The sequence below is a fragment of the Leptosomus discolor genome, chromosome 10 (assembly GCF_034619465.1).
Source record: "Leptosomus discolor isolate bLepDis1 chromosome 10, bLepDis1.hap2, whole genome shotgun sequence".
In the NCBI taxonomy this organism is placed as follows: Eukaryota; Metazoa; Chordata; class Aves; order Leptosomiformes; family Leptosomidae; genus Leptosomus; species Leptosomus discolor.
The window spans coordinates 20,212,330-20,226,251 of NC_141400.1; the positions used below are offsets into that span (position 1 = coordinate 20,212,330).

At 42.4% G+C, this 13,922-nt stretch overlaps 1 protein-coding gene across 2 annotated transcripts in view; it reads right to left on the minus strand.

Annotated features, from left to right (window-relative positions):
* Positions 1-13,922, minus strand: part of AFF4 (ALF transcription elongation factor 4) — a 49,433-nt gene that overhangs the window by 30,491 nt on the left and 5,020 nt on the right. For both annotated transcript variants that reach the window (XM_086471012.1, XM_086471013.1), the window contains exon 2: positions 858-987. In XM_086471012.1, coding sequence (XP_086327138.1) covers positions 858-980 — 123 coding nt within the window. In that variant the 5' untranslated portion in view covers positions 981-987. The remainder of the gene's footprint in view (positions 1-857; positions 988-13,922) is intronic.

Genomic DNA, 13,922 nt, shown 5'->3' on the forward strand with positions numbered 1-13,922 from the left:
GGGTCTGGTTATTAAGCACAGTAAAGTGATGGGAGGACAGGAATAAACAAATAATAATGAAAAAAAAACCCACTCCAAGCAAAAAACACCTCTCAACTTTCCTCCTGCAGGACAGTTTTCAGTCACAGTGTTTTACTTCTTGCAAACCAGCTGAAATTGTGATAAGGGAACCGGTTTGCTTTCAAAGTGAGTTTTGAGCTACATAAGGAGAATCTTAAATGGTTTTTTTTTTAGCTCTCCCAAAACTAGGTTATTTTTCCCAGTTCTGTTCAGCAAATCAAACCCAGAAGGAAACCTAGCCCAGGTCTGAAGCTGTACGAGATGATAAACAGGGCCAACTCCTTCAAAACAAACTAGAAAAAAAATCAGATACAAACAACTGGCATACTAGTTAAAGCTGATAATTCTGTCATATCAGGCACTTCAGCATTTAAAATTAACCTCCTATTTAAACATTCTCTTTCTGAACTTACCCAGGTCTGGATCACATTGATTGAAGGTTAGAAGTTTAGCAACAGGCTAAAGCACCCGAAAAAAAGCAATTGGGCATGACACAATGGACAGTTTAATTATTTTTGAGTCACTGTAGCAAAGGCAGAAGAAAGCCAAAAAAATTTATGGTTTTATCATCCCTTTTCTCACTCCCTGCAAAGCAGCCCCTCCTTCATAAGTATGATTACAAATCTCCCAGCAGAGCTGGTTAGTAACTGCCCATCCTTATTTTCAAGCCCTGCTTAAATACATCGTTGACATAAGAGCTGTGACTCTAAAAAGAATGCAGATAATAAATCCAAACCACAAATTTGCATACAACTTCTGCTATAAAAACTGCATTTGTAAGAACTGCATAAACTCACAACTTTGTATGGTTCAGCAAAGAGAGGAGAGTTAGGTGGAAAGGCTTCTTCACCCTGTTGAATTTCTTGATTTCGCCTTTCCCTTTCTTTCATACGCAGCACATTCCGGTCTTCACGGTTCATGTTGCTGCTAATAAAAAAAAAAAAAAAAAAATTCTGATCACAGAAGGAAACAAGGAGGGATGCAAGCACCCACAGTGAGCCCCTGTACCTGTTTTGCCGAAATAATGACCTCAGTTAAGAATCCCCCTGACCGTAACTCCTCAAAACTGAGAAGGTGTTTGTCCAACTTAAGACACCTCAGACTTGGGAGAGCTGTAACCCCCAATCTGCAGCTAGCTTCTGACAGGGAAAGCTTGTGCACTAACAAAAAAATGAAAAAATCCACAAAGTCCTCAGGCAAGTAACTATTCCAAACCATTTCACCTGCTTCAATCACTTAGCTGCTTCAACCCACGCTGTACATCTCCCATTCATTTCTAAAGTACTTTTTCTCCTCTACATCTCCCAAATGTTCTGCAATTTTACTCTCTTATTCCCCCACCCATTCAGTGCCTGACTTCTACTGTAGATTTGGGGTTATTTTTGCTGCTGACACACCTTTCTTGGCACCCGTTCTCCCACGTATTCTAACCTCAAGCTTTGATGTTGTTTCCAGGTCTCCCTTGCTCCCTGACTCCCAAAAGATATTTCTACTCAAAACAGTAATTTCAGTGAAGTTCAGGCAATATTGAACCTTTTGCCTTAGACCATACAGTGTTCTCCTACTGCAAAAATGCAGATTAAAAACCTGCCAAACTCCTCTCTTACAAATTCTATTTTGCAGCTTGGTCTCGCTGCTGGAGTTAACAGAAACACGTCAAATTGTTGCAACACACACAAACGAAAAAGTTGGAAAAGATTCCCTTTGAGCTTGAAAAAGCATTGAGACTTAAAGGAGTAAACAAAATAAGATAAATAATGTGGTACCAACTCTTTTAACATGTGCTATCCTTCCTGACAACAGATTTATGAGCGTGCCTTACTGATCTGCAAAAAGTATGGTAGGTGCTTCCAGGAAAGAAATAGCTGTTCTTCCACAGAATTTGCAGTCTAAAATGAAAATGATTTTTCTAAGCATCTGACATTATTACATGTTTTTTAGACAGCTGCCTGATTATTTAAAATAAACAAACAAATAAAGTATTTGCTACAGCATTACTTTGAAAGCTAGGCAAAACCAGCTACTCTGTTCTAAACAAGACAACTTCAACCCATCACTCAGTTTTTAAAGCATTATTCTTTTCACTTTACTAACATTTTAGCCTCTTACTCTAACTTCTTACTTCTCTGACTTCACTCTGTCTACTACTCTGAATATAGTGAAATCTAAGAGGATGCCAAAACCAGAATAAACCCACAGTGTAAATTTAAATCTTTGATGCTTTTTAAGGTGACGGGTTTCTTGTGTTTCCCTGCATTGTAAACAAAGTAGAAGCATTAGCATAATCCAACTGGATGCTGATATCAAGTTTACGAATAACACACCTTTTAAACTATATGTGAAAAATCACTTTTTTCTCCAGTTATCCTGTAATCAGTTGACCTCACGTATCTGCGAGTGAACATCAAGTCTGCCACTGAGAGCGGGACCTGCGCACTGGAACCGTGCAAGCAAACGACTTGCATCACTCCGACATTCATGGCAAACTTGTGTTAAAAGTTTAAGGCTGAAAAAGCTTATTCTTTAGACTGCAGCCCAATTTCTTAGACGTGTAGGATTTAAACAGAGACAAATACGAGATTTAATTATAGAGACTGATCAGTTAAAGCTGACAGGAACAGTCTGAATCTGTGCCATTTACTGTTAAAGGCAAAGTGCGAGGCAAGCAACAGGAGTGCCCCATCTTTGAGTAGTTCATTCACATCAATACACTAAGATTGTGAATTACGTACAGCTATACATCTAGAAGATTATCATCTTAACCAAGAATTTTACATCTACATTTTACAAATAGAGGGCTAAATATTAACAAAGACCTTTACTATTTTTTACAGAGACATGCATAATCTTCCAAAATTGTGACAACATTTACTACAACTCTTGGGACTGAGGAAAAAAACAACATTTGCACCAATGCTGTCACATGAAAGGAACATTACAGCAAAGATCCACTTGAGATCAGAACTGGAGCAAAACCAGAGCTGATCTGGGTATACCTGCCAGGTCAACGTGAGATTAGTCGTCAGAAATACAGCAGCTAATCACACTTTTTACCACTCCTCCCCAGCCTCTTCCAGTATAATAAGTGATAAACACCTTCACGGGTAGTCGTTTTGACTGCATGGGGATTGGGTTTAGGTTTGTTTTTTTTTTTTTTTAATTCTTTTCATTTTTTTTATTAGAGTCAAGAGTTTGGATACGATTCAAGTTAGTCCTGTTTGTATCTGATCTTCTACATCTCTATACAGAGGTATTACAAGTGCCTACAACATGTACTAAGCCATTAAAAGCACACTAGCATTAAATGTGTAAATAAATGAAGTTAGCGGGGCTTCCCTAACTCTCTACTTTGGCTTCCCAGCCAAATCCGTATCTTCCACAGCCACGAAACAGAACAGAAGACAAATTTGCCTGTGTTCAGCAAAGGTAAGCAGCAGAGGTACTCTAAAAAGCAGAAGACTAAGGCGTGCCTACTTCATCAACATTGCTAGCAATTAACTTCAGCATAAAGGAAATTGCAAAACTAAGTTTTCAAACCACTTGTCATTATAACAAACCTTTAAAATCCACTATCTAAATATACTGCTGTGATCAAAGCAATGCACTATTTGCTGGTTCTCAGTTTTTTTGCCCAAGTCAGAGCGGACACCAGCCCCGTCTGACGCTGGCATGCGAAGCTCCACTCTCTCCCAGTTTCGATGCGGACTGGTGGGAAGGAGCTCTGCCCTGCTGCCGCTCCCACCACCGCTGCAGACACAGGCAGAGCTGCACAGAGGCAGAACTGCTTCTCCCTCTCCCACATCCACCTCCACATCCCAGATTTAAACCTTTTCCCACAAGATAAAAGAGCCAAGAGCAGCTTGGTGCAGCTGAGCTCCTGCCACCCCTACCCCACCCTCTGGGCAAGAGGGCAGCACCTCTGCTCCTCCCTCCCTGCACAGCAGGCCTGGAAGTGGAAGGTGAAGAACTCGTTGACTTGTACCTGCTGCTATCAAGAGGATCCTGCTATAATTTCCCTTTCCCTCTTCCCAGGAGGCGTGAGCAAAAGTGTGAACTCCCAGGAGGAGCAGAGCCAGGCTCAGGGAGACAAAACCAATGCCCCCACAGCAAGGACCAAATTCACCTTAATTTCCACATCCGGGGAAAGAAAAGTTCAAAAACAAAGGCAAATTTGAACACAGGCCTAAAGCACAGCACAGTAGCTCCATTTTTAGAAATTCTAATTCTATACGGCTTGGGTCATTCCCTGTGCACAGTCAGCCATGATGTACTCCGCACGGTCCGTTCAGTACGTGATCCCACCGCACAACTGACACTGTTCAAACCTCGTGCCTCTTCTCCAGCTCAATACCAAGAGTTGCAAGAAAGCAGGAAATTCAGCAGGAAGTTCACAGAAACCTCCTACACAAACTTCACTTGTGCATATTCTTTAGCCATGATTAACTGCTGATCTAGACATGCTCAGCACATGAATGAGTCCAGCATCTTTCGAATCATCCGAACCAGAAACACAAACGTCATTTCTCATCCCAACATCTTACTAAATCCTGTTTGGTATTTCTGCACATCCTTAATCCAAAAAGGGCATGGCTTTGGCTAGAGTTCACTCAAGCAGTCATCATCTTGGACTTTATAACCGGCATTACGAAATCGCAGCGTTGCTGCTGCCCTGCCCACCGGCTGCAGCCTTCTCCTGCTTCCCGCCTCCCTCAGCTCTGGGGCAGGGGTGCAGAGCTCAGGTTTGGGACTTTTGGACCACACTTTCAGTTTGACACAAAAAAAAAAAAAGAAAGAACAAAAAAAAACCCAACACACCCACACTGCCAAAGTTTTACTGGCAACGCTGTTAAAGGGAAGAGGCCGCCGGCCAATCTCTGGGTGCAGGCGTAGGACTACCAGCCTACCTCTGACCCCTCCTGAACCACACCAGGCATCCGAGAGCCTGCCCTTGCCCAAGTTCACCAGCAGCATTGCTCCATCTTCCCAGACACCATCAGGCAAAACCATCAAAGGTGAAGGGCTGCCCGAGGAACCCTCCACACGCAACCCACCAAAAAGCGATCCAAACCCACCGCTTTTCAACCAGGCGTTAGGGGATCTTCAAAGCGTGTTTACAACACCTTGACTTCCTTCAAGACATCCTCATTTAACTCAAGGGCTTTTTTTTCTATCTGAATTGGTTTCATAAGCAAGAGAAATCAAACAGTTCATTTATCCAGTGCCGGTTAATTGGCTGTGATGAAACACAAATTTTGTTTGACAACATTTGGCCATGAATGATAAACAGTCTTCAGAGAGAACACACAATATCTAGAGCTTCGTGCAGGGCACACCCAGCTGTGTGAAGCACAGACAACCCAAATGACTATTTCTTAAAGGGAGGGAAAAAAAAAAAGGCTGGAAAACCTGCTCGTAATAAGGAATGACACATTTTCAGAAGGCATTTAAAAATACCAGAAATTGCCTTAATGCTCCATCCAACTCCCTCCCAAAGATAGCTGTTACTTAATTCAAATATTTTTCTTACTTGTACCATGAATAGCAAGGAGTATCTAAACAGTTGGCATGGCATGCTTCCCCCAACTCATGCATTGAGTACGGCAGCGCTACTAATCCTGTCACTAAAATCACGTACACAATCCTAAAATGCTACTGTCAGCGTTGAATACAAATGCACTCACATAACAGCTGCTAAATACAGGGAGAAATTAAAAAATAACTGCCCTGAAACAACAAAATTAACAAAAACCCACCAACACACAAAACAGGAACATGCTCTGGTGTCACCAAGAACTATTTAATACTCATCACAGAGAAGTGACTGTGTAGCCTTAACGTCTACCTTTCTATGTCATGGTAAAGAAAAAAATGCAGGGGGGAAAATATTTCCCACTGAAATGATACAGCTTTGCACAAAAAAAGTGCAAACAGTATGCTTCTCCAGGTAAAGTTTGAAGGACAATCGCAGTGTTGCAAATACAGAAGCACTACAATCAAAGTCATCTTCATGGAGTTTTATAACACTAAAATGAGGAACAAAACTAAGAACAAGATACAGAGTATTCAAATAATATTCATACGTGTCAAAAAATAGGAAAAAAACAGCTTTTCAGAAGGACAAAGTATGTTGTGTTACTTCTCTCCCTCGCACCTTCTGACACAAGGGCTGCAGCTCTCCACCAGCTCTGGTGAGCACCGCAGTGCTGTTCTGTGCCAAGGGAGGGGTATTTAGTTTGGGGTGGCTCCAGCTGCAAATGGCATCAGCCCCACCAAAGAAAAGGTCGGTTCTACCAGCAGTACTTGTAAATTATAACTCCTATCAATCAGCTCGCCGTCAGCAGGATTGCACATGTGAACACACGAAAGCTTCAGCCAGCACCTCGTTTGGACACTTCGATGAGCATGAACTCTTGCAGAGCTCCATCTCCAGAAGAGAGCTATCCCTCTTCCCAAGGTTTTATTAGAAGGTCTGAGCCACTGGTGACACCATACAAATACAAAACAGTGATTCACCACTAATATAAACACCAACGTTTCTGTTTCTGCAATATAAAGGTAAACGTTTCTATCCCAGCCTTCCTGTCAGGGATTCCTTCTGCACATTCAACAGGGAGATCACAAAGTACTGTAAGAGCTGGACACGAAGACCTTTGTAGGTATTGTGAGGGTGGGAGAGTTTTAAAAAATAAATAAATAAGAAAAGCAAGCTGGCCTAGGTCAGGTTAATGTTTGACGAGAACTACCAGGGAGGGCAGAGCCAGCAGTTTGCTGCAGGCACTTCTCCTTCCCACTCAGCTCCGAAACGCCGCAGAAATCCCCAAGAAGGCACTATGCGCCTGGACTTGCCGCTGCTTCTCAGACAAACGAGGACAAATCCCTCACCACCGTTAGTTGAGAAAAATTTCACAGCACTTTTTGTAAGAGCACATTGTTAATTCCAGTGGCTCGGTCAAGTGACAAAGCAAAAAATCCTGCTCATTGGTTTCATCTGCCCAATTCCCCCTTCACCTCTCAAAACTGCCTTGGGTTACCCCAGCACCAGCCAGCATCTTCTACTTGAGAAGCCACCGCTCCACAGTGATGGGTAGAAGAATTACAGCGATCGTTTGCAACTCAACACTAACTGCTGAAAAAGGACTTGGGGATTCTTTAGAAGCAAAGAGGCTCTGTAAGCGTAACGTTTCATCACGGAAGTTCAGATGAGAAGGGGGTATATTATTCATCCTACGCAAGATTCAGCTTTCATAGAAGCAAGGACTGCATTTTGACTACAGTAAAAGTTAACACGCAGCAACTGGACTTCAGAAGCCAAGTTGAGGAGGAAGTTTCTAACTTCAGCAGTTGCAATACAGCTCATTTAAAATGAAGGTTGAAGTCCATTTCTAAAACACACTACTACAATAGTTTAAATTGTTTATACCCAGGAAGAATTTGCAAGACTTGTTTGACGTAATTTACTCAAGGGATCTTAAAAGATCCAAAACTACCCATTCTTTAAAATGCCATGTTTCTGTGCAAAAGAACTACATGGTAACACAAACGTCTGGTTCCCCCCGATCAGCCTTACACTGAAACAAAGCTCCCAGCTCCTTGTGGAGAGCAGAGCTGCCCACATCAACTTCAGTCCCTCCTTTTTGTTCTGCCTCTTCAGAAACAGCAGCAAAATAGGGAAGTCTGGAGAGCGACAGCATAACTCCCTGCTCGCTCCTCCTCTCTCAGGGGATGCAAACAGCAGAGGAAGGTTCATGCCTCCATCAAGCGTCCCTCTATCTGCCACAAAGCAACTGCAGAAGCAGATAGCAGAGGTCCCACAGAGGAATGACCCAACACGGGCGATACCAACCCCAAAGGAAAATAATATCTCTAAGATTGAACGCTGTGATAACAACAAAGCCATAATCTACTAAAACTGCCATTTTCTGCACCACAACGCCGAGCCAGGACTCCGAGTCAGGTAAGACAGAGCAGCCTCAATGCACTCGTTATCAATAACCAAGCCTGAGCCAGAAGAGGGAAGTGAAGCTCGTTTCTGTTGTTAAGCAAAGCAGAATTTCAACTTTGCCTCCCCAAGTTCTTGCACTTCTATTTGCTTCACCTTGCAATATCAAAGCTACTTTCAGGAACAGGAGGCTTTCTTAACCAAGGCAACGACACTCTTTTTAACACCACCTGAAGCTCAGGCTCTGCCAGTTAGAAGAGAACAAAACCAAAAGCACTGCCGAGCAGACTGAACTCCACAGAGCTTTGCCGCCCACCAGGAACACAATTTTGTTTCTCACGCAAATCTCAACTCCGCAAATTTCGGCCCAATCCAATCTCGCACTCAGACAACACCACTCTCCTCATCCTTGCAATCCTCCATCGCTGGTAGAGTCTGTGATTTGCACAGTGCAAAGAGGGAGCATCATGAACACAAAGTTTTTACATGCAATCTTTTCATGTCCACACAGGCTAAGCAAAGCATATTCTGTTTCCCAACAATATTCTGCAGTTTAATTGGGCACAAACTTAATAACTGAATTCCTGTGGCTACATGTTCTTCTGCTTAAACTTTGAAGACAAGACAATTGGTGTTTAAATTTTATTAAGCAATAGTTATTCAGACTTCCAACATTAATCTAGCTATTACAGTTCTGACTTCCTCACATTAATTTACTTTCATAAAAGACATCATTACATTTGAGTGTTATGAACTCTATGGCATTAGGATTAAGAAAGGATCCACTTCACAGAAACTCTCTGGTAAATGTGCTCTGCATAACATTTGAAACAGCAGACAATGTTTTCATGAGGTGCCATCTAAACTAAGAGAGTGAAAAGGCAAAAGGGAAAAGTCACATTCATTTCAAGGTTCACATCCTTCTCCCACTTGAGCAGAAGTACAGAAAAAGCAAGGAGAGAAGTAGTTTATCACATGCATTACCCAGGTTTAACTGCCATTTCCTCCACCCTTATTGAAAGATCATCTGCCTGCACTGTCTCACAAGACATTTATCTCAGACTTCCTATCGCAAGCAAGGTTTCACACATTCTGCTGCATAACACTAAAATGAACTTCAGGGTTTGAGATAATAAATTCTGCTACTGCATAAACCACTTGGGCCTTTTGTAACTGCTCACACTAGTAAGGGCTCTTCCACACGACAGTGCTGTGTAAATACCGATAGCATCTCTGCCGCTTCCCCTTGCTCTGTCAAGCGCAGCTTATTTCCTAAACACAGCTTTCGCTGGATGCATCTTCACCACACCAGCATCAGCGATAAAATATTTTGGGACTATTAATACATCCTGTTCCCAGCTCTACTCGGTACTTGAAGCAAAAGGCAATTTTTAAAATCTGAGAGTGCAGCACGGGTGTGGCCCCAAGTCCCTGGTCCACAGCAGAGGCCTGAAGCAGCTCCCAGCCCGTGCCGCGCTCCTGCCCCGCACGGCACTCCCGGCTGTGCCGCCGCAGCCATTTATTGGAGCTGCTTAAGCTGAATTCAGGAAAACTGCAGGTTAAATATGTATTTTGGGGGCAGGGTTATTTTTAAACAGAGGTAAGTCTGAATGCTCTGTGGCACCCGAAACAGTCACATCAACATTAGAGAGCAGGAATAAGTAACCTGTTTAAAACAAAACAACAATATCCAAAATCCACAAAAAAGTCTCATTAAATTACTGCCTGTGGGTTTTTTGCATCGCAGTGTCACAGGTGGACTCGGTCTGCACCAGCAGACAAGCAGCGTGGTGGTATGAGCGATGATGAAACAAGAGCAGGGGGATGCCGGAGAGCAGGCTGGCAGAGCAGCCACAGTCACGGAACTCCACCGCTTTGTGATTTAACTCTGCAGAAACATGGGGAAACACTCGAGGTCTGCCACAGAGCGACCGAGCAGCACAGCAAAGTGAAGTACGCTGCCAGACTGCTGCCAGAACAACCAAAGGGCGTAGAGGGGAAGCACCACAAAGCCCACCGAGGTCAGGCATCTCGGCACGTAAAGATCTTTTCCGAAGTGACGGCCTGACCTCTCACAGCGCCGATGGTCCCCGTTAGCAGTTACGGTACTTCCAGGATTGCTTTACATTTTGAAAATGGGAAGGGTTCATAAACATCTTAAAATCCACAACTTTGAGCACCAGAAAAGAGAGAATAAGAATTTTAACTCCAATTCCCAGTTTTCAGCCCTAACTCGTACGTAAATGTTTAACAAATTCATCACCATTTGCTACCTGTCCAAAATCCGCTATTAGCACCCGAGTGACATGACAGCTCAGAGACCTGGGATACTTTCTGTTAACTTAAAACTTTCTTTTTAAATTTAAGTGCATTGAAGATGATGAGAGCGCGTATTAGTTACACTTTGGAAAAACCCACTAGGGAAGAGGAGTGTTTAAGATTTGCAGACAAAGCAAAAAAAATTTGGAAGCAAGAGGAAGGGACCAGAACTATCTCCAGAGGTAAGCTGAAATTCAGCAGAAAAGCCACAGCTTTGATGTGCAGTGCTTCCAAACAAACACTACTTAAAAAGTTGGAAAGTTTTAACCTTTCATCCTACCTACTAAATGCCACATGTATTTTATTATCCCTTTAAGCAGACTGAGAAAAACATTAAAGTTTCAGCAGCCACTGAGTATCAAGACATTTAGTACTATCAGGACGTTCAGTACAGTATCAATTACTTCCAGAAAACAGTTGATAAACATTAATTTAGATACACAAACCCTTTTAATAACTTGTTTCCCCCCCCTTAATGATGTTAAGTTGGGTTTGGGTTTTTTTCCCCCCATAGTTCTTACAGATTTAAGTACCAAAAAGAGACCGAGCCACCAAAGACGCCCTGGACAGAACACGCCTTGCGTCTGTTCGCAGGGATCCTGCGTCCCAGGCAGGGCAGTGGGGAATCAAACAATGCCTTCGTGGTCATTGCCAGCACCGCTCACGTGCAACCCGCTGTCACCTGAGGACCGCACTGTTACACCAGCAATGGGATAAGCATGAAGTACCTTCTGCAGAAGAGATGTAAACACTTTTTGGTCTACCCAGACCAAAAACTTAACTTCTGCATTTGATAAACTAGTGAAGGCGTTGTGCAAGCTGGTTTTGACCCGCTCTTCCTAACATATTTTTAACTATAAGCTAAAAGACTTGACAGACGTGAAACTGCAAAACACGGAATCACAACATATATAATTTAAAGTCAGTGAGACTCAACGAATCTTGCCACTAGAGAAAGAAGTTAAGCTTTTTCTTGTATGAAGTTCAAGAAAAACACAAGTAGCCTTGCAAAAGTCTTGCCAAAATTCAGTTGAATTTCAAAACACGTAACGCAACAGGCCAGTTCAGTTCACGCAGCGACTGTCGGCGCGTCCGTTTCTTGCAGAGCTTGAAGCCGATAACCACCCTGTTAACAGCCAAAACTGCTTCCCAGGGCTACAGAAATTACACGGCGAGAACCGCTTCTCATTGCTAAAGCTCCCAGGGATGTGGGGGACAAACTAGTTCCGAGTCGACAGTTCTGTCCCTTTTCTTAGGCACCTGGGACCGACGGCGACTCCTCGCTGTTGGCTGCATTAACTGAACTCTATGAAGTACAAGCTAAGATTATCTTTTTTAAGGTACAATTCACTATTTGCTTATGCACAGTAATTTAAACAATATTAAGTTGTATAATGGATTAAAATAAATCGTATAAATCCAAAGCACACTCCTGCCAGCAAGAAATCACCCCACTATACCAGCCAATGAGATCCACATTTTGCACTCTTAAATAGAGCCGAAGATTAAACCGCGCCCATTTTTTACCGTCTTTAGTTTTCGAGTCCGTCAGTTAGTCATGACTGGATGTGTTTTAACGTTCCCCTGAATAACCATGTGTACAGCGAGCAGCAGCAGTGCCCAGCAGGTCCCTGCTGTCTCCAATGCTCCCCTCTCCCTGCCCTCGCCCCTGCAAACGGCAACAGGATTTACCCCCCAAAAACCCCCAAATAAACAAAAAAAATCAACACAAGCTATTTGGGCCAATTAGGTACGTGAAAAGGACACCACGAAAACATCTTTAAATGTCAATTCAGCATGCGTCTTGCTCCATATAGCCACAAAACAATGCAACTTTTTCTTTAAAACAAAAGAAAGTTGGGAGAAAAAATTAAGAAAAAAGCAATTTTCAGGAGGTTGTTAGTGATGAACAAATCTAAGCCGAAAACTACTTGTTAAAACTCTCCCCTAGTAAAACATACTTCTGGTAATTATCGGCTGAGAATGAGCCACAGTACAAACTTCTGACTTGTAGGTTGTCCTCCTTAACTACAACTGGTGCAGATATTTCAGCAGAAGTAATTACTGCTCCAGGAACAACTCTCTCACCCTTTAGCTTTTAAAGGCTATCTACACCATAGTTTTCACCGTGTCAGATCAATGTTTTAATGGGATGCTAATTTATCCTATCAGCATCCTAAGGACAAAATTAAATATGGTGGTTCCAAAACTTCACCAATTTTAAAACCAGAGGGACAGTGGCCAGACTGTCTTCTGCCTACAGCTGGCGTGGGCCGCAGTAGCTACACACCAGCACCAGTCACTGACACACAAACCACATGTGAACTGGAAGGTTTAATGTTAAATCTCAAACAAACAAACAACCCCCCCACCACCACCAGCAGCCCCTCCACCCACCCAAATATACCAAGACCTACCCAAAACACACAAACAAAACTATCAGTAAGCTCTTCTCCATACGGGACCACCCAGTACATCAAAAAAAAAGACATGAGATAGGAAAAATATCAGTCCATTTCATCTCATCTTGGCCAATCTTTATGATTCAAGGCCCTTGAAGTTACAAGAATAAGAAAATATTACATCATCTTTGTAAAATCAAGTATTTTTCAACCACAGCCACTTCCATTAGGTTACTACTCCTACTTAAGCCAAAACACAGTACGACTTGCTAAATTAAATTTACAACATATTCCCCCATTAAGTCCTTTAACCTGTTTCTCCATATTCAATTTTTTTCTGAAATTTTCATCTTAATGGCTCAATTTTTCAGATTTGGATTTTGACCAAGCATTTTTTTAATTATCTTTAAACAAGGAAATGCTTATGCTAACAGCAATGGAACACGGGAAAATGAGATTGGCAGATTTCTTTTTTTTTTTTTTTTTCCAGAAATTCTGGTTACTCCTCTGCCCACAAAATACATAACATCACACAAAAACTAAATTCCCATTTTGATGTGGCTTTTTTTGGGTTGATTCTACCCTCCCCTATAGGAAAAATACTCCCTCAGCTGCTCTGCAGCCAAACTATACAAAGAGAATTGTGGACTCTTATCTCCTCATCCTACTCGCTTTAATGATTTGTGCACATCAAAGCCTGATTAAAACCATTTAAGCACTTCCATCACTGAAATCTCTTTAGCGTCTTTTGGGAATTAAATTAAATGCAGAAACAAACAAACAAAAAAATACATGTGAATGTACAAAGGTGTACAGTTATGATCAGCTGTTGAGCTTTTATAGCAATGTTAGCCTAGATGGTGACACGCACAGAAGTATGAATTTTGAAGGATAATTTACACAAAAAAATGTTGCAGACTAATATAAATAACAAATATTCATTTAAAAACAGACGCTTGCACCGGGCTCACACTAAGGAGAGTGCATTCTCTGTTTCTGACCGCTCCACACGGCCCCACAGCACAGGAGGAAAAAAGCTGCTGGCGAGGGTAAATAAAGCTATCGCCACTTGGTTCCAAATTTTCTGATGCTGGAGCCCCAGTTACACTAACATTGCCTTATATGGCTGCGGGGTGGTTGCACAAGTATCTATGAGTCCGTGCCTATCTATGGGTAGGTGCCTACCACCTCGGGATCAACAC